This window comes from Solanum lycopersicum, chromosome 1 (assembly GCF_036512215.1).
Source record: "Solanum lycopersicum chromosome 1, SLM_r2.1".
Lineage (NCBI taxonomy): Eukaryota > Viridiplantae > Streptophyta > Magnoliopsida > Solanales > Solanaceae > Solanum > Solanum lycopersicum.
In genome coordinates this window covers 18,215,056-18,237,589 of record NC_090800.1, presented here as the reverse complement: position 1 = coordinate 18,237,589, position 22,534 = coordinate 18,215,056, and the positions used below count along the sequence as shown (strand labels likewise).

The following is a 22,534-nucleotide window of genomic DNA, read 5'->3' as shown; positions in this document are numbered from 1 at the left end:
TAGTGCCGGTGATGTTGTAGACTAAGCTCTACCGTTAATATCTCTTTGACCCTGTCTAGAAGGACAATTCCCGAATTATGACCAGACTGACCATATCAAAAGCAATCTTTATTTCCTGCACGGCACTCGCCCGGATGGTTTTACCATACTTAGGGAAACTGGGGTAGGTTTTAGTTCCTATGAAACTTTTTTGAGACTTAGAACCTCGTTCGCTACCCTTCTAATCATACCTTTTTTTGGAGGATCAAACATTAGCTAATGAAAGGGCTGCGACTGTAAACTTCTTCTGACTCTGCGAGCAATGTCGTCAACCTAATGTCTTTTAACAATAATCATAGCTCCCATCCTAGCCTTCATATTCTCCATGGACTGTTCCCTAATCTTATCACCCTCAACCTGTTCAGCATAAGTCATGAGCCTAGATATACTTAAATTTTCCTGCAACATAACACTTCTACACTTTATCTTCACCAAGTGTGACACTCCATATAGAAACTTATTTATATGAGCCTTGGGAATTAGCATACAAATGAGGAAAATACCTGGAAAGTTGGGTAAACTTGAGCCTATACTCTTGGATCAGCTTGTTACCTTGCCTCAAGTTCATTAGTTCTTGAGATTTTTCCTCCTTTAGCTCTCTTATGTAAAACCTCTCTACTAGGAGGCATGGTCACTGAAACCTATAGCAATCGAGTTAAAATGGAATTATATCATACCATACACACAATAAAAGCAACAAGAAAATGAAGATTTTTCCTAAAACACCTCCTGGCCTCCATCTCATTAGATTTGGTGCATTTGACACCCATGAAAAAGACTCTACTTAATGCGGCTTTTCAAGAATCCTAGGATTCTTAAACCTAATTCTCTGAGAGCAAGTCTGTCACACCCCGAGGCTACCCCCTTGAGAGGGACATGGGACTCAGGACCACGAGTGACCCCAGCCAACCATGATGGCATAAATTCAGCATACTATGATAACAAAACTAGTGCGGAAGCTTACAACATAAGATATACTGAAAATGATAAGATGGACAATACCTATATACTATAACTAAAATATATGAAACAGAGGAGTTTAATACAAGGATGATATAAACTCTAAACACTAAAGCTGAAAATACGCCTCTACTAAGTAGTGCTGGGATATGCTCCAACTAAGTCTATAAAACTAAAACCAAAGAAAAAAGAAATAAAGATAAACATGTAACTAGTCCTAGAAGAATGAGGAGTCACCACTGGTGCTGCTGAACTGAAGATTTAGAACCGATCTAAGCGTGATCTAGATTCTGAGAAACTGGACCTACATCACAAGAAGATGTAGTGCATAGTATCCGTACTGCAAAAAGGTACTAAAAATGAGTGATAGAATTAAACGAAAATAACACATAACTGAAAAGTAAAAAGCAAGACTATTAACATGATATAGAAATTGAATACTGAGCTACCTGGATTTATTGACCAAATTTATAAAATGTTGACTTAATATTGACTGAACTGTACATATGGTCAATGCAATAGAGTCTGGATGATCTGTAAAAGATAGTGATAACTGACAATAAAACACATAAACTAAATGTGGATTCGAATGCATACACCCCATTGAGAGGACCCAATACACTTGGCCAAAGGTTTAGAGGCAAGTTGGCGTGATCACTAAAATGATGCCCACGAAGAGGACTTACAAACTACTTGGCTAGTAGTTTAGAGACTTTTTGGGTGCGCTAAACCCCCAGTTAAACTCGGTATTATGCTACTCCCAAAGAATTAAGTCGATAACACATTATGAATGAGTTTTTGTAGTACTGGATATCCAAAAAATGAACATGCAAAACTAAGAATGAAATCATTAATCTGATAATGATGCATTCATAAACTCAGGCATGTATAACTGAATATTACATATCTGACCTAGCTTGTGTAATTCAAGAAATAAAGAAATTACATAGTTAGGGTTCTGAAATTCATGCAATAGACTGAGTAATAACATGATAAACTTATTTTGAATACTTACATAATTAATTCATGATGAACTCCTGTCATTCTAGTCTAGGTCTATTCATACTCATGGAATCAAGAATCTGACTAAATTCTAGGAACCTAATGGGAAAAAGGAACCCACTATTTTTATCTCATATACCTGGTGATAAATTCCACGGAGAAATCTTTCGATTTTGGGGCTTGAGCTCACAAAAACATGATGCGTTCTTGAACTAGGATTGGTGTATGTTTTATTCTCTCTTACTTATAATTTTCTAAGTTTTACTTAATGATTTGACTTAGGTAAGTTCTAGTTATGTTTCAAGGCTTAAATTCACTAAAACCTTAAATTAAATTGAAAAAGACCAATACACCCTTAACTATTGCCAAGTGACCGACGGACAGGACATATGAGCGGTAGGTCAACATACAGTATATAGGTTTGGGTCGTCGGTAAAGCCTTCCCAATAGGGCTTCGCTAAAAAGATCATAAAATTTTACTCTAAGATCGAATTTTAGCAAACTGGGTAGCATTGAAAAGAGAACTCAATTATCTATCATATCATAGGTCATGTGACATATTATTTGTTTTTTTCTAGGAGTGATAACCATTTGAAGTTAACCCAATCTACCATTCCCCTCTAAGTAGCTGCTAACCTTCACCAATATTCAAAAGTCTCGCAACGTGGGAAATACCTCGTATCACCACTTAGGATTATAGTGGTGGTTGTCAGTTAGAGAAACTCCCACTGAAAACTATATTACTTTATTATATGAGTAATAACAAACTAAGTTGTTTGTTTATTGTTTGAAAAGTTTTTTACATATTACATGTGTTTTATTGATTTTATTAAGTTAAGTTATTCATGAGTTGAGAAGAGCCAAGGCAAGTGTTTCTCTCTGATTTTTTTCAAGCCTATGTTATGTTTCGCATTCCAACTCGCATACCTGTATATTTAATGTACATATTCCAGTTGGCATGCATCGCCTTATGATGCAGACACAAGTAACTAGGATATACATCCAGTGCATTGTTTATCAAGTTGTGCACTCAAATTTAGATGGTGATCCTCCTTGTCTATTGAGCTCCTTTTTCAATTACTTCAGTAGTTTTTAATTGTTTGAATGATCGGGGGTCTTATCCTGACATCCATCTCATTTATTAGAGGTTTCATATATAGACAATTTATAGCCAATTGTCTTTACATTGTTATTTATTATGTATCAAGACTTGAGTTGTAATTTTGGCTAAGTTGAATATTTTATCTTTAAAAAAGTTTTAAGTTATCTTTGAAGTTGTTTCTTAAGTGTATTTTAATCCTTTTATTAATGCTTTAAGTCTTCCGCAAAGCAAGTTACTCAGGCCAAGGGTTCACTTTGGACCACTAATGGTCTTTGAGTTCCAGTCCCGCACAGGGTGTAGGCTCAGGGCGTGACATTCGGGATAATTTTTTAGAGAGGAATTTTATCCTAACTTAAGTGTAAATTGATCATTGATTATAGCTAGTTACTAATAGTTGCAATCACCCATATGTCTACATTATCCTACAATCCAATCACATCCCAAGAACCCATTTTATTACTTCTTTATTATTGTTATTTGTTGTTGTTGTAGTTAATAATTACAAATAAACCCTCCTTTTGTTATTTGACATTCCAGCCACCCCCTAATTTGAACTATGCTTTTATTTTCATATTTTTATTCCTATGATTAACTTGAACATATTCATACTTTGCTATTGAATCTTATACTATTACCACTCCCCGTGAGAACGATCCCAACACAATTGGCTGGTTTACATTCTAACTAATGATCGTTGACTCTTAAAACTAGATTAAGTGTCTTTGATTGTGTTATTCAATCAAAATGGCACAATCGTCGGGGAGTGATCTTGGTTAAGATTCTTTCGTTAAGTTGAATTTTGTTCTTATTAATTATAGTTGAGCTTACTTGTTTTTCATTTTTAGTTTGTGGGTGGTTGTTATAAGCAGAGAAATTGAGAATATCTTGTAGGGATGGTGACTTAATGGAAAAACCTTCTCTGAAAATGACGATGCTTTGGGATAACATTCGAAGTTTCAATTTTTTTTAAAGTGAGTCGGCTTAAGGCTCTCTTGTAGAAGTGCCTATCACATGGAATTCCAGATGCTTTTGGAATGTTTCTAACGGGGTCTCCCGCCAAAAATCGAATAGTGGTTGACTAAATCATTCTAGGGGTCTCACCCATCTACCTTATGCAAAAGCATCCCACCTCTTTGATAACATGGAAAAGATGAATAAGGAGAAAGAAAAAGACCAAGAATTGACCACATTGCTTACAAAACTAGATATCTTGGCCAAGAAGATCAAGAAACTGGATGTAGTGTTCAAAAAGAAGGGTAGTTACACCCCTCCCCTCACGAGCGTCGAAGGATGAAGAAGAAATAGGGTGGGCGAATTGAAGAGGCCCTCTTACTCATTCTACACAAAGTTGAAGAGCATGACAGAGTGGATAATGACTTGAAGCTAAATCATATGACAACCTCTCATTCCATGTTCATTCATCAACTAGAGTCCAAAATGGACCACATGGTGTCTTGTCTCTTCCCGAAGACAAAAGAGAGGTTGCCTTATGAAAGAGAGGCAAACCTCACAAAAGAAAATTAAGTGGGAAATTGAGTTCTGCCACGACGTTAACTAAGCAACTTCTTGGGAAGCAACCCAAGTTTTTGTTGCTTTATTGTTGGTTTATAAATAATGTTGTGTTGATTGTCAGGACAAAGTGGTGAATGTGTTAGAAAAGTGAAGGTTGGCGAGCTAAAAGTCTGGTCGGCGCATCGCCAAAGAGGTGAGCGAGCCTAACTTCGACTGTAGTTGGACTCAATACATTTTGGAATTGGATTTTGTACAACTCGCCGAACCTAGGAACTAATTCAAAAATCATTGATTAGGTCAGTGATCACCACTTTACCAGCCAATTGGATCCCCACATTAACTGGAGGTTCTATAATAATAATATGTACCTCCCCCTCAAGGATAATATATCTTTGTCATACTTCCTTGATAAGTGGGACTTTTATTAAATAAAGCACGGATACGAATAATCATAAGTTCCCTCTTTTCATGTCAACAATTAGGCCGGCGAGCAAATCTAATGTCATCAAATGGGCTTGAACTGGACGGGTTTTAATAAGCAAAGGTTTCAACTATCAAATTCGTTCACATTCCCTCACTTTTTAACATTATAAACTCACATCCACACAATATTTTCCATATTTCTTGCATTTTACTCGCATTTTAGTCGTCAATTTTGACTTCAGAGTTGGAATCTTTGCAACCTAGAATTTCAAATCTTGATTATTCTCATCTAGGGTTGGTTTTTTGAACCTTTGATTAAGTTTTAGAAATATGTAGTCTTTTTCAAGTGAGTTTTATCTTTATGTTGTATGATGGGCCTCTCAGATAATAATTACGTATGTATGTGCCGATTTGATTTCAAATGTAGAGTTGTGCTTTCATGTTTTTGGGTCTAGTTAAGTGAAGTTCAAGTAACCCACATTTTTACCACATGATGGAATTTTCCCAATGATGGAGTGGTTGACGTCATTCCTAAGGGAAAAAGTCATCAAATGTCACACTTTGGCTAAACCAGGAGAAGTCTAAGTATGTAGCATGTGCGTATTGGGTGTTAGTTTAATTTTATGAGTGCATGTTTTGATTTTGTCTTTTGGGGTTGCGGGGTTGCATTTTGGAAGTTAGGTTGAAGTTGGACAGTTATGTTGTCTAGCGAGATGGGTCAATCTCTCCAAACCACTCAGTGATTCTTCGAAGTTCCCCTTATTACCATTAATATTTATCTTGAATAAGGTTTTGTAACTTTTGGTGAAAATCCTGAGTTTAGAGAGTACATTCAGAAACTTGACGAAATTTATCCTTGATTGCCCTTCGTCTGCGCTCCTAACCCTAAATGGCACTGTATTTCTTGGCATTCTAGTCCTTGGTCACTGAGTGATATCAACGATTTGCCAAAAGGACCCTCCTATCACCGACATGACAATATTTTGTGGGAATATTTAGTTAGTCCTTTCGGCGAGCCCGATCTGGCTCATCAAAGAGATTCAGTGACTCGCTGACCTGATTAGGACTCATTTAGGAATTTATTTTGATAGATTTAGTGTCCTGATCAAATGATTACTTTGTGCAAATAACTAATCTAAAACCCTTGATTTCCCGGTTTTTGAATTATGGAACCAAGGATGGACACTAACGAGCAAAAAGGAAAAAGCAACAGAAAGAACAAAGAAAAAAAGGCATGTTGATCGCCTAATCCGTTGGGTGAGTCGCTGAGCGGATTTTAGCTCGCCAAAAGTTCAAGTGTGTCAAGCCTTGAAGGAGAAAATTAAGTTGGCGAAGAAAGGAGAAGTCGGTGTGTCGCCGAATGATTTCTCTTTTATGTATGAGCTCATAAAGAGATTTTTAAGCTTCTACACCCTCTCTTCTTCCCCTTGAACAAAAAATCCTTGAGGTTTCTCAACATAAATTTGTTCAACAAGTTATCTATTAAGAAATGCAGATTTGATATCAAGTTGAAAAATCATCCATTTCTTTTGTGCAAAAATAGTAAACATGGTATTAATTGTCTCAAGACAAGCAACTGGTGAGAAAGTTTCATAAAAATCGATACCTTGTTTCTTTATGCAAGAACCAAGCCAGGTACATTTTGGAGAAGCAAAGCGTTCTCTACGCTACTTGTGAGGAACAATTATTTAGGGGATAATGTACAAATTTGGTGGAGATTTGAATATAATTTGTTATTCAGATAGTGCTTGGGCTAGAAGTATAGATTACATGAAGAGTACTTCTGGTCATTCTTTCTTATTTGGTTAAAGTATTTGTTCTTGGTTATCAAATAATCAAAGTGTATTGCTCAATCAACTGTCGGAGCAGAATATGTCTCAACAGCTAAGGCTACTTTTCAAGCTATTTGACTTAGGAGAATATTTCAAGACATTGGCAAAAAAAGGTTTATTCTGTATTTTGATAAAAAAATCAACAATTGAAATTGTCAATATTCCAATCAACCTTGAATGATCAAAGCATATTTCCATCAAGTATCATTTTATCTGATAATCACAAGAGAAAGGCAACTTTCAATCGCATTATTGCGAGAAAGGAAAACAACTTGCTAAAATCTTCACAAAAGTACCTCCTAGAGAAAGTTTTTCCTATTTTCGATGATGCATTGGAGTTGTCAAGAAAATGCATTAAGGGGGGTGTTTTGGAATTAATGCATACACATTAATGTTTAGTGTTCCAATATTGTCTCTTAATTTTTCAGGAAGTCTTTTAGGAGTTTGTAATACATGTATCTAATTAATCTTTATACATGTATAAGACCTTTGATTTTACATGTTAATAGAATAAACAGAGATGTAATTGATGATTCTATTCATCTCAAGTGACCTTAAGTAACCAATATAAAGTTTCATCATTCTTTAAAGAAAGTATTCTCATTCTATATTTCCTACACGTCCAACCTTTGTTCACTTATATAAAATATAATATAATATAGAATATGGTAAGCAGAGTTATGGTTACTGACAATCCTTCCCAAACATATCAAGGTGTCACCAAGCCTTCCCAAACATATCTATTTTACTTAGATCTTATTATTTCTTTATGTTTTTTGAATAATGTCCTCTTGATGCTCTTGTTACATTGTGATATAAATGTTGAAGCATAGTAATATAAACTTGTAGTTTCCTTCACTAAAAAGTTATATTGACTACAAAATAAGGATTTCCCTATCAAATTGATATCCAATTAGTAATAATGATGGGGAGCTAAAACTTGTTACCTAATCGGCGAATCTCAAAAAAATAACTTTAAGATTGCCTTTACCGAGATCCCAATTTTAAAAAATGGTAAAATGGGGATGAAGTCCAACTTTTAAATAATAAATTTCTTCAGGTCTATGTAGTCTTCACGATTTTGACCCCAAACCTCATGATCGTGATGAGTGGTGTTGGTAAATTCATTTTTATTGACCTACGTGATTGGGACATAGGGCAACACAATTGTGATGTTGTGCTACGCGATCACGATTGTGATGCCCTGATGTGATAGTGAAGAAACAAAAAATACAACTACATGATCGCACCGAAGGACCATGCAATCGTGAACAAGGTCTATCAGGCACCAGACACATAAAATTATCAATCACCAATCCCTAGCAAAATTCACTAAACGATCCATAGGGATTCGTTTGGAATCCCGAGAACATAAACCACGTATGCTACCCAACTAAACATGATGTTTCAGACTTAATGGAACCATTAAAACATTGATTTGAGTTCTCATTGACCCGAATAACCGTTAAAGTTGCAACAAATTGACTTCCACTCAGAAGTATCAAACTGCTCCTGGAAACTCTAAAAATTCAAACAACACCTCAACCAGGCCTAAAATCATCCTGTAAATTCGATGGTTTCGTCACAATTTCAATCCCATTATCCGAACTCTAAACATTAAAAGAATCAAAACATAGACTAAATACACTTAAACTTCAAACTGAAGGGCTCATACCCACATAGAATTTGGAACTGAAAACAGAAATACGCCTAGATCAAATTGTGCATTGCAGAGCTTATGGAACTAATGGAATTCCATTCTGAGAATCATAGCTTCAAGTGTTGCCAAAATAACTTTAACAAATTTAAGTTTCCAAATATACTAAAACTTCATTAAAAATAGACCAACTTTTCTATCAAATTTCAAATTCAACATTGTAAACTATTGAAACATGATCTGAGGCAACAATTGGAAATGGTAAATGGCAATTACTGAAATTTCCAAAATATTACCTTCAAGGTAATTATTGTAAAATTCATCTTAGATTCACAAAACACATGGTACGCTAGAGAACTTTATCGTGGACTTTCTTTTCATGATTCTGTTGGACGTGACCCTAAATTCAATGAAATAAAAATGTCTTCCCAACATGATTTGATTTTTTTGAAAATCGAAAAATTGTCCTCTCTTGTATTCCATATTTTTGTGTCTTTAAGTCGTCATAAATCCAAGTCTTAGTGGGGAATAATTTTTTTTTTGATTATGAAGAGTTAAACTTTAACACCTTTTCTTATGTATTATGTTTGAATATTTTGATGATATGTTGCCCAGTTAAAATTTGTAGTTCAAGCATTATTTTTTAAAAAGCAATTTATGTTAAGTTTTAATAATTCAGTTTAGTAAATTAGAGTTCTGTTAGAATATAAATTCTTATCTGTTTTGTTTGTCCTAGTCTTTAGGAAGTAGTTTAAACGTGGGTTGTTACCTAGGTTTTAAGAGAAACTCTTGTTGGATAGTTACTATATTTTAGCTTAACATGCTTATTAGAATGACAGCATAGCAGTTTTTTTCAGTCAATGTGAAAATTCTTTTCTATCAATCCTCTCTTCTTCTCTATTGTGTTTTACTCACAGAATAATACATCTCTGGAATTTATTTATTTCATATCAGTGGTATCAGAGCCAGGTTAGTTTTAAAAAGAAAACAGAGAAAGATATTGTGAGTTTATGGCTTCAGACAGCAACTTCGTGCAAGCAGCCATTACTCGTTTTGATGGTCATTATGACCATTGGAGTATGCGGATGGAAAATTTTTTACAGTCAAAAGAGTATTGGCAAATTTTCGAGGATGGCATCGGCGCTCCAACTGAAGTCGAGGCTTTGACGAATGCTCAAAAGATGGAGTTCGAAGCAAGAAAGTTGAAAGATTTGAAGGCAAAAAATTACCTCTTTCAGGATATTGAGCGTCCTTTCTTGGAAACTATTCTTTGTAAAGAAACTTCCAAGGATATATGGGACTTCATGAGAAAGAAATATGAAGGCACTTCTAGAGTGAAGCACACACAACTTCAAGCCTTGAGAAGGGATTTTGAGACTTTGAAAATGAATGAAGGAGAGTCTGTAATGAGTTACTGCGCTAAAACGATGGAGACTAGCAACAAAATGCGATTCCATGGATAGAAGATGAACGATGTCACAATTGTTGAAAAGATATTCCGCTTTTTAACACCGAAGTATGATTATATCGTTTGCTCTATTGACGAGTCAAAAGATATAGATGAGTTATCGCTTGATGAATTGCAAAACTCCTTCTTGGTGCATGAATAGAAGATGAACCGAAATTCAACTTCTGAGGAGCAGGCCTTGAAGGCCACTACTTTTATTTCTTCCAATTCTAGAGGAAGGGGTAGAGGTAGAGCAAGAGGAAGAGGAAGAGCAGATCGTGGAAATAGAGACGGAGGCAACAAAGAAGGCTGTGGAAATTTTAGAGATAATGACTATGGTAAAGGCAGAGGAAGGAATTTCGATAAATCCAAGGTAGAATGTTATCATTGTCATCAATTTGGTCATTATCGTTATGAATGTTATACTAGGCTGCCTGATGAGAAACAGGAGAAGTCAAATTTCGTTGACAACAAAGAAGGAGAAACTTTGTTAATGGCAATTCATGTTGAAAAAGAGCCTAACCAAAAACATCTTTGGTATGTGGATACCAGTTGTAGTAACCTCATGACTGGAAGTAAGTCTTCTTTTACTTATTTAAATGAAAGCTTCCGATCAAGAGTTAGTTTTGGTGATCTATCTACTGTGAATGTGATGGGAAAGGTTAATATAAGTTTTAGAACCAAAAATGGATGTGTGGAGATCAAATCTAATATGTTCTATGTACCAGCTTTGAAAAGCAATTTGTTGAGTGTCGGTCAACTGTTAGAAAAAGTATATGTCATCATCTTAAGGAATGATGCATGTGAAATTTCTGATACTTCCAAAGGAATTATTGCTATTGTGAGAATGAGTCAAAATAGGTTGTTTCCTTTGAAGATTGAAAATGTTCATTCTTGCTCTATGGCAGAAGTGAAAAACCCATCATGGTTGTGTCATTTTTGATATGGTTACTTGAAATTTGGTGGCTTGAAGATCCTTCAAAGGATGATCATGGTGACGGGGCTTCCTGAAATTGTTGTTCCTTCCCCAAGTGTGTGAAGAATGTGTTGTTGGCAAACAACATCGTTCTCAGTTTCCGAAAAGTAAGTGATGGAGAGACAAAGAGGTATTGGGGTTGGTACACTCAGATATTTGCGGGCCAATAACATCAATCTCGAATAGAGGTAAAACGTATTTTATTACTTTTATTGATGATTATCCAAGAAGACTTGGGTGTATATTCTGCAAGAAAACTCGGATGCGTTTAATGTATTTAAAATCTTCAAAGCTCGTGTGGAATGAGACTGGAAGGACTGGTAAGAACCTTCGGACAGATCGCGGAGGAGAATATTACTCTAAGGTATTTGTTGATTTTTGTGATACTAGTGGCATTCGGAAAGAGCTCACAACAACATATACACCGTAACAAAATGGTGTGGCAGAGCGGAAGAATAGAACCATTCTCAATATGGTTCCTTGTTTGCTGGCTTGGGGAAGAGTTCCAAAGGAATTTTTGCCAGAAGTAGTGAATTAGAGTATTCACATCTTGAATAGATGTCCCACTTTTGCTCTTCGAGATGTTACACCCGAGGAAGCTTGGAGCGGAAGGAAACCGGAAGTAGACCACTTTAAAATTTTTGGGTCCATAGCTTATGCACATATCCCAGAAGCAAAAAGAAAGAATCTTGACGATAGAGGAGATAGATGTATTTTTCTTGGTGTTAGCGACATATCCAAGGCGTACAAGCTGTTCAATCCTTTGACAAAGAAAGTTGTGACAAACAGAGATGTCGTTTTGGATGAAGAAAACACCTGGGAATGGAGCATGGAGAAGTCCACTCAAATTGTGTTTGATATTGGAGCCGAAGTAGCTGCGATGCCTGAAAGTGCAGAGTTTTCAGCTTCTACAGTTGCTGGAACTCTACCAGTTGTTGCTGAAATTTCACCAACTGCTGAAACTGTACCAGCAACTCTAGAAGAAACTTATGAAGCTGAACAACCTGTTCGTCATGCTTGTAGAAGGCCCGCGTGGATGACAAATTATAAGGTAACAGGAATTTATTTTAATGAAGATGTTTCCCATTTTGCATTGTTTGCAGATTGGGATCCTACAACTTTTGAGAATGCAGTCAAAGAGGAGAAATGGAGGAAAGCTATGGATGATGAGATTGATGCTACGAAAGAAATGGAACTTGGGAGTTATCAGATCTTCCTAAGGGGCAGAAAACCATTGTTGTCAAATGGGTCTATAAGACAAAACGAAAAGAAGATGGTGAAATAGACAAGTATAAGGTGCGATTGGTGGCTAAGGGATACAAGCAGAAGCATGGTGTGGACTACACTGAAGTGTTTTCTCCAGTCGCAAGGCATGACACCATTAGAATGGTAATTGCCTTGGCGGCACAAAATTCGTAGCCTATCTTTCAATTGGATGTCAAATCAGCTTTCCTACATGGATACTTGGAGGAAGAGGTATTTATTGAACAACCCTCTGGTTATATTAAAATTGGAGATGAGCATAGGGTATACAAGTTGAAAAAGGCTTTCTATGGACTAAAACAAGCTCCACGAGTTTGGTATAGTCGCATTGAGGCTTACTTTCTAAAAGTTGGTTTCCTGAAATGTCCATATGAGCACTCTCTTTTTGTTAAAATTGGAGAATATGGAAAAATGCTCATTGTGTGTTTATATGTTGATGATCTTATATTTACCGGGAATGATAGTGGCACGTTTTCTGATTTTTAAGAAATCTATGATAGATGAATTCTAGATGTTTGATCTTGGTAAGATGCATTATTTTCTTGGTTTAGAAGTAGTGCAATCTGATGATGGTATATTTGTTTCCCAAAAGAAATATGTGCGGGAAATTTTAAACCGATTCAAAATGAAGAATTGCAATTCCACCGATACTCCAGTGGAGTTTGGCCTGAAGCTAAACAAAGCTGGAAGAGGAGCTAAGGTAGACAACACACTCTACAGGATAATTATACGTAGTTTGATGCATCTTACTGCCACAAGGCCTGACATCATGTATGGTGCAAGTCTTATAAGCAGGTATATGGAGAGCCAGGCGGAATTCACCTGCTAGCTGCCAAGAGAATCCTTTGCTACTTACAAGGAACTAAGGATTTCGGTTTGTTATACAAGAAGGGTGAAAAATCTGATTTGGTTGGTTTTGCTGACAGCGATTATGCAGGTGATCAAGACAATAGAAGGAGCACTACATGCTATGTTTTTGTGCTAAGCACAGGGATTGTTTCATGGTCTTCCAGAAAGTAAAAAATTCTCACTTTATCGACTACTAAAGCGGAAGTTTTTGCTGCTACAGCCTGTTCTTGTCAAGCTATTTGATTGAGGAAAATTCTTGAAGAACTACGATTCAAACAAAAAGGAGCTACTATAATTTTCTAAGACAACAACTCTGCCATTAAGCTATCAAAAAATCATGTTCTACATGGAAGAAGCAAGCACATCGATGTGAAGTATTGTTTCCTGCGAGATCTTAATAACGAAGGAATAGTAGAGCTGCAGTACTGCCGAAGTGAAGATCAGTTGACAGACATTTTTACTAAACCTCTCAAGTCTCTTCCTTTCCAAAAGCTGAGCAGGTTAATGGGCATCAACACAATGGAAGAGTTCAAGAAGCTGAAGTTAAACTAAAGCTTGAGAGCTTTCAGTTTAAGGGAGGGTGTTAAGTTTTAATAATTCAGTTTAGTAAATTAGAGTTCTATAGAAAATAAATTCTTATCTGTTTTGTTTGTCCTAGTCTTTAGGAAGTAGTTTAAACGTGGGTTCCTACCTGGGTTTTAGGAGAAAATCTTGTTGGATAGTTACTATATTTTAGCTTAACGTGATTATTACAATGACTGCATCACATTTTTTTTTCAGTCAATAAAAAAATTCTTTTGTATCAGTCCTCTCTTCTTCTCTATTGTGTTTTACTCAAAGAACAATATATCTCTGGAATTTGTTTTTTTCCTATCAATTTAGCTAGGTAAGGTGTTAGTAGGACTAGTTTTTATTAATAAAAAATTACCTAACAGAGAAAAGTACAAGCAAGGGGGGTAACCCCTAAATTACTAATCCTAATGAGGTAACGAATCTCTACTAATTAACAAGCATGAATAAAATAAGAACTAGGGAGAACTAGATATTCTTTGATTATTATAAAGAATATAATAAACTATGTGGTGATATTACAAATGAGGATGCTTATGTAATTCAAAAATAAAAGTTACGATATCAAAGCTCAGTTATCAACCTCAAATTTCATTTTATATATGCAGAATTTTTCATTAAAAAGATGGTTTGCCCGTGTAAAGTAACTTGAATTATGGCGCCATAGTCTTCATCTAATATGTCCAACAAAACCTGATAATTCATATTTTCTTTTTGTATTGATTTTATCTTGTTGTTTTTGTTGAAATTTTCATATGAATTTTCTTTGACAATCATATTGGTAGGTGCCTTGGAAAAAATCGGTCACTTTACCATCCCAACTGTGTTGCCTTTCATGTGTCTTCTTTTTTATTTTTGTTGCTTCCATTTTTTTTACATGGTGAGATAACCCATCTTTGTAGAATATCATCCTCATCATCCCTATCAAACATGTCACTGCCCAAGTCAGTATCATAAGTTGTAGTTGGACTGAGTCTTGAAATTGCATCTTCTGACTGTGAGGTTGTAGTTTGCCCTTTTCCAGTACCTTGGTGGTAATTGTTTTCGATCTGTGTTATTAAAACCAGAAATTAAATAATTAAAACAAACTTTGTCCAAAAAACAATCTCTCGGTCGATCATTTACAAAAGCCAAGGTCGAGGCCGAGGCCGAGACAAGCGATGCTGACGCGAGGGGAGTCCCTCTTTCCAATCCTTTTAATAATTAATAGGAGTGTTTCTGTATTTAAACTCTCCTATTTTTCTTTCCGTCACCGATGAGGGACAAATGCCTTTTCATTAAAGTATAAGAGGACTTTTCAAGTTCCCAACACTTCAAGTTCTCAACTTTTCAAATTCCTCTCCTTCCCTCTATTTCCCATCAATTCTTGCTACATACCCAACAATAGTCAAGTTCTTTTCAGATTTATCAATTGTAATTGGTATAGATGGATTTTCCCTGCTTGAAGTAACATATATGGGTGATTGAGGACATAACTTACTTTTTGCAGATGAAGAACCATGCTCTTCTTCCTCACTAAATCTGTCCATATACAAGCACTTGTTTCATATTGTTTTTTCCTATAAACAATCAAATCATTTGTAAATTTAGCTTGATATCTAGGTGGAATGCCTTTGACAAAAGTCTTGTCATTCTTTTTGGAGATTAACTGCTACCCGGATATTTTCTCAACAAGAGACTCCAAAGATGGGTTTGCTTTATTCAGCATTGGCGCCTATGGCTCCTGATTATTTTAGTAGTTTCTAGATGAAAAACTTAAAGAATTGGAGTGTGTCATTAGGGATCAAAGGTGTTAAAGCACACAACCTTTCTTGATACATTATCTTCATAATTTACTATCTTCTCCTTGCTTTTTGGGTTAGTGCAATGTAGTTGCGTAGTTTGGTGCTATCTGGAATTTTTTTTGCTTGCTACTCAGTCCAGCCTCCCTTACAATTGTCATTCAAAGTGAACTCATGATCACATGTGTTCCGATCCAAATTTTCTCCACACTGCTATACACCTTATTAGGCTGGCCTGGATCTTCAATTGTAGCCAAACTAGGATTTTCCCAGTTGAAACACCAGCACTAGGTAGTATAGGATTCAAAGCTAGATCATACTCCAAATTAATCACAGGAGCCACCGAATCACTAGTAACACCATCCTTCGTACCCAAAAACCAAAGTCTGCAAGACCGTAGCTAAGGTGCAATTTAGTGTAACGGTATTATTAAGAGATGCAACTAAAGTTTTATCATCAGTACTTTGTGTTAGGAAAATGCGGAAAACACAAAAATGTATATGGTCAAAGTAATGAAATAAAATGGGAAAATAATGACACCAAAAATTTTACATGGAAACCCTTCTAAAAAGGAGAAAAACCATGGCCAAATGGAGCAACTGAAATCACTATAGTAAGGAATTTTACACTGTGTAGTTATCAATACAATACTCAAAGTGACTACTATATACTCAAAAGAAACAACACTCTTTTGGTTTCAACCTTACTAAAATATCACTCACTCTATTTTTCTTCACATACTATTTTTCTTGCATAGTCTATGGAATACCTCACTTTGCTGTTTAAATTGATTTTATCTCTAACTTGGTGTATTCGACAAATGAGTAAGAATTCTCTATTTATAGAAGGATAAAATCATGCCAATGTTACTAATGACATAGATAAATATAACAAAATCAAAAAAGGGTTGCAAATCTTACCAATTTGTCAACCACCAAATCTATTATATTTGACTCAATTATTATTCTTTTTTAACAGTTACTTGTAGCAATTAAATAGCTAAAGTTGACAAAAAAATATGAGATGGACTCCACACTTTAATCTATGTTTGTCAATACCCTCTTCTCATTTAAAATTGTCGTAAATCACCTGAAATTTCTACCCATTGAATTGTTCCTCTCCAAGCATTCCACATCTTTATGATTGTTATCATAATTTGTTTATAAAATCAATTGAAAACTATTTATATCATGACATTGATGCTTAAAATGGTTATAATATGAATGTAAAATATGATAAAAAAAAAAAATTCCTAAAAAACCTCTTGATCGTACCTTCTTTTCTATAAGATTGAGTATTACCTTCATCTTATCAGTGCTAGTGCTAGGACTTGCGTTGTCTAGTTTTGCGTTACCAGTAACTATTGGCCTTCCAACTGTAGATACCCTCGAAAACAAGGATCTCTTCGCAAATAAATCTAATAATAATCGAGACAACAAAATCTACACCGCATCAATTAAAATTTCTTCTCTTGAATTGAAATCTAGTTTCCAAGGAAATACCCTGTAAAGATGTTGCTCTCGATGGTAAGGCAATAAGATGGAAAGGCAAAATATTTACTGATTTTGATAGAGCACCCACATAAGCTTCATACTGATCAATATTTAGCATAATATGTCTATGAGAACGTAAACAACCAAAAAAGTTTGTTTTGATGCCCATGTTCTTAGGTAAATCTGTTCGCAAATCTCTCACTTCTACGGTACCGAAGGAGAACATAATAATTACAGCTTGATGTAACCCTTCATCCTGTGCAAAAACTTGTCATTTTCCCTTTATGAATTCAATTGTAGGATCCCCATGTACATATTGAATCCGTTTCAACTAAATTTTTTGTCAAAATATGGGCATCTTAGTTTGTGGTTAATTGAGTAGCATACGATGTTCATTTATTAGGAGTATTGTTAGGCTCTCCCACACACATGGCTGCTACTAAGTCTCCATAGAGATCTCCTAAGGGTTAGGACTTTCGCGCATACGATATTCGTCAAAGACTCTCTCATCATTTCATTTAAATCTATGGAGATCGCCTAAGGATTAGGTTTCATAATTTAAAAAGAATGTTAAGAGTAGAATAGTCAATTTGGTTTGCTCGGTCAAGTTATGATATTGGGTGCCTATCATAGCTCGACCAAAAGTCAGGGACGCAATGACATTCATTAAAAATACTCTCTCATAATGTTTGATTTAACTCTAGGTTAGGACTTGAAAATGGTATTTATTGTTACATATCTAAAATCAAGACAACTGAAGGATTAGGATCTAAGAATATGTCCAGCTGTCACGTCTTTCAACTCAATTTGGCCAACTAGGGATTAATCATTTCACTAGAGAATATTATGATTAAATTGTATATATGTCACTATAACAAAATAAACTGTCGTTGAAATATGAAACAAAGAAATTATATAAGAAAATTCTATTTTGAATAAGGCTTATATGCTATTGTAAATCTGCCATACTTTTTGTTGATTGTCTTGCGTTCTAATCTTTTAATGCTCTCTCCATTTTAAATCATTGATGATATGGACGTATGATCTTTACATGCTATATACAGCGGACTTTCTAAGCAATATTGATGTTCAAATCATTTATGAACTAAAGTATAAAGTATATGAGTCATATGGGGTGTGGGGAGAGTAGGATATACACGAACCTTATCATTACCTCCTAGAGGTAGAGAGATTGTTTCGTAAATACCCTCGACTGAAGTGCAACAAACGAGGTACAAAGAAGATTCTGAGTGTGCCGAAACCATAGAAAACAACAATGAAAACATAGTAAGTAACAACAATAGTGCAATAATAGAAACCTCAAAACAAGTGCTACAACAAACTAGTATAACGTCAATTAAAAATACCAACCTTCTAAGAAATACATTACTCCACTACAAAGTAATCATTTACGATAATATGTGTGTCCTCCAGATTCCAACCTTTTGTATGTGCTACTTAGTACTGGTAATTTAAGCTCACTTTTCATTGATCCGTCCAAATAATTCATTAAATTTGGGTTGAAAGAGTGATTTTAAATATGGGTAATATTTGGGCTTATACCCATATTTTACCGATTATAATATGGGTATATTATGGGTAACTACGGATCATATATGGGTATTGTAAGTTTTCTCTAAATTTTCAAAAAACCTTATGTGGCTATGTTTTAGAAGCAATTTTCAAAACATTCATATATGGGTCCCTATTAATATTTCAACTCTCGACCCCCCACCTCCATCCCGGCCAAAAAAAATAATTTAAAGTTTATTTTTAAAAATATTTTGAACTTCAAAATTTCATGTTTCACCTCTACCCTCGACCCCCACCCCCATATCAGCCCCCTCACCCCCTCACCCCCCCACCCCAAAAGGAAAATGAAGTCTGTTTTTAAAAAATGTTTCAACCTCAAAATATCATTTTCATCCCTACTATCGTCCCCCCATCATCCCCCACCCCCAACAAACCCCCAACCACCCCTACCCAAAAAAAATAAGTTTGTTTAAGAAATTATTTTCAACTTCAAATATTTATTTTTCACCCTAGCCTGGACCCCCCAGCCATCGCCCCCCCCCCCCTTTACCAACCCCCTACCCCCAACCAATCCCCATCCTTCAAAAATATTAAGTTTATTTTTAAAAAATATTTTCAACTTCAAATATTTATTTTTTCATCTTACCCTGGATCCCCCACCCTAGCCGCCGCTAGCTCCTATCAGCCCCCCTGAATTCTTTTTAAAGTTTTTTTTCTTTAATAATAAAATAAAACTAAATGAAACATTTTCAACAGATTTCATATAAAAAAAATAAAATATTTTCTTCATATTGATTTTTATGAAAAGTACTATTTATTAAGGAAATATTGTAAAATATGGGTAAATTAGTATTTTACCCAACTCATTTATTACCCAACCCATTCTTACCCAATATCAAATATGAGCGAGTTGACTGATTATCCATTTTATATTTATGCATTTTCAATCCGCCCACATTTGACCCAACCATCCCATTTGCCACCACTAGTGGTACTGAGTTGTCAGAGAAAACCTGTGGAGCTCCCTTAAGTGAAAGCTGAAATTAATGAAGAAGATTTGTAATCCAAAATTAATTTTTGCAACAACAACAGTAGCACAACTCTATATTCAACTTCGGTAGAGGACCGAGATACAGCGTGTTGTTTCTTGGAGGCCCAAGAAATTGTTGTGTTGCCCAGGGAAGTGATATAGCCAGAGGTACAAGTTCGATCATTTGGGTCACTAGCCCAATCTGAATCTGAATAAACAACCAAACGAGAACATGGAGCTTTGGCAGTCTTTATGCCATATTGGCAGGTGTGATGAATATAACGGAATAATCGCTTGAGTGTTTTCCTGTGAGAGTGTCGTGGATTGTGCCTAAATTGAGAGAGATTGCTAAGAGTGAAGTCAATATCAAGACGTGTAAAGGATAAGTAGTGCAACTTTCCAATTAACCTCCTACAAAGAGTACCATCAACCGGAGGATCATTTAGTGAAGTTGTAAAAATGGTAGTCGAGGTCATAGGTTTATGAGCCCCTTTACTCTGTCATGCCAACTAGGGCTTGGCATAATATGGTTCAAACCGAAAAAACCAACCGAACCATTTTTTTTAATTTTGGTTTTGATTTTTCAGTTATTTCGGTTTTGAATTTTAATATTTCAGTTTTTCGATTTAGTTTTCGGTTTTTAGATTTAAAAATTCGGTTAACCAAAAAACTGAAATTATGTATATGTATATATGTTACCCATTCCCAATCGGCCCATCCTAGTGGACCACAAACTATTATTCTCAGCCCAACTACCCAAATTCCTAACCCAATTACCCATTCCCAGTCTGCCAAATTCCTAATTTCCTATCAATTGATGATAAATCCCTAAGTTTATATCATTACATATTTACATACACCGACACTGACTCGGCTCTCTCAGTACCTAAATTAAAGATATGTTGTCGCGGACGTCGACTCGACTTGTCATATCTCTCAACTCTAAGCTCTCGGCAGTTGTCACTCATAACTATAAATAGTCAAATCGTCTCTAAACTCTCATATCTCCACTCTCATCTCAGTTACACAATAAGCAGTTTAGTTGTAGGCGTTAACTAGTTGAAAGTTGTAATTGGTTATGAAAAAGTATTGAAGAGCACATTTGTTTATTTGTTATTTCTTCTTTGTTTCCTTTTATTATCTTTTACATGGATTATCTTTTTCCTTTTGAAGATGAAGAAATGAGTTAATTGTTTTGAGTTTTTGCGACTATAATGACATTCATAAGGGCTCTTCCTATCGTTATAGTTGGTGGCTTGCAGCTGCTTTTGCTCTTTGCTGATTGTGCTGTCTTGAACATGTTATGACTTGTGTCCTTGCAGCAGACCTTGTTCTATTGGAGTTTAATTTCAACTGACATGCTTTTTTCCATGTGTCACAGAAGAGCTCCCACATCGTATTCTTCTGATTTGTTTGTTGATTGTTTGGAAAAGCATGTTTCTCTGGTATTGTTTATTTCTTCTTTGTTTCTTGATGTTGTTTGCACTCTCCATGTAGTCTTCAATTGAACTTAAATCATGTCAACTGGTGGATACATTCTATATAAAAGAAACTTGTGTTTGTATGTGTTATGACTTGCTATAATATAGTCATTCTTCAACTGTATTACGCTGTTACAATTTTCTGCTCCACAGGTCTCTGTTGTTTCACCTTTCGTTAAATCGGTCCAATTATTAACACAATTCTATACTTCCTGGGAGAACTTGAATAGTAAATGAATTCAAACGTTGGCATTTAAATGTCTATTCTGTTTAAATGTCTTAGTTAAAGACTAATAAGAGAGTCAGTTAGGATAGTTAGTTAAAATACACAAGAAGTTTTTAGAAATAGAAATTGGGATGTGTTAGTACATGTATGACTTGTGAATGATATTGTTGTAAATTGGAAGACTTTGTTGTTTCTTTAGTCATTGAATGTAACTAATCAACTATGCAACTATGTGATAATGTGGTTGATTTGTGAACTGTAATGTATAGTGTCCTTTTGAATTTTGATTGTTGTTCTTGTTGTTTGTTTCACTTTTTTTTTATAGATGACACAAATTTGAAGTAAGGGAAGTGAAAGTGGTTCTTCAAATGAGAGCATACCTAACACCTCATCTCCCAGTGAGGTTGAATTTAATGTTGATAGTTCAAAGAAAAGAAAAACCATGGAACCTAGAGCTAATTGTTGGAAGCATTTTGAAAAGTTCACCGATGAAAATGGAGCTAGTAAAGCCAAATGCAAGTATTGTACAACACCTTATGCAGCTTTTACATCATCTAATGATACGTCATCAATGAATACTCATATGAGAACATGTCCTAAATTTCCCCGTGACAACGTAGATAAAGGTCAAAATCTATTTTCTACCATTTTCAATGGGAGCAAAGGAAGGGGTCATTAGCACTTGGAAATTTGACCAAGCACAAAGTAGGAGAGCTTTAGCCAAAATGATAATTGTCGACGAGCTACCATTTAGTTTTGTTGTGAAAGAGGGTTTTAAAAACTTCATGAGAGTTACAATGCTGCAATTTCATATTCCTTTTCATAGAACCGTGAGGAGAGATTGTTATGAACTATACCTCAAAGAAAGAAAAATTTTGAAGAAGGTTTTCAAAGAAGCACGTCCAAGAGTTTGTCTTACCACAGATAAATGACCTCTATACAAAAAATAAACTACACGTGTTTGACAACCCACTTTATAGATAGAAATTGGATTTTGCATAAAAGAATAATAATTTTTTGTCCTATTTCTAGTCATAAAGGAGTGGATATGGAGGCTTGCATTAATAATTGTTTGCTTGAATGGGGTTTGATAATGTCTTTACTATTACAGTTGATAATGCTAGTTCTAATGATGTTACTGTGAAAGAAATGTCTACAAAATTGAGAAATTGGGGAACTAACATTATGGATGGTGGCCATCTTCATGTGAGGTGTATGGAACATATCCTTAATATAATTGTGCAAGATGGGTTGAAGGAAATTGGTAAGTCTGTCAAGCTAGTGAGACAAGCCGTGAAATACACTAAACAATCTCCCGCAAGACTTAAAAAGTTTAAAGAATGTTGTGAATCTGAATT

At 35.3% G+C, this 22,534-nt stretch overlaps 1 protein-coding gene across 1 annotated transcript; it reads left to right on the top strand.

Moving 5' to 3' along the window:
* Window positions 1-9,537: 9,537 nt before the first annotated feature.
* LOC138341631 (uncharacterized) lies at window positions 9,538-9,990 on the top strand. Its single transcript, XM_069293100.1, has one exon. The coding sequence runs from the start codon at window positions 9,538-9,540 to the stop codon at window positions 9,988-9,990; it is 453 nt and encodes a 150-aa protein (XP_069149201.1).
* Window positions 9,991-22,534: the final 12,544 nt, after the last annotated feature.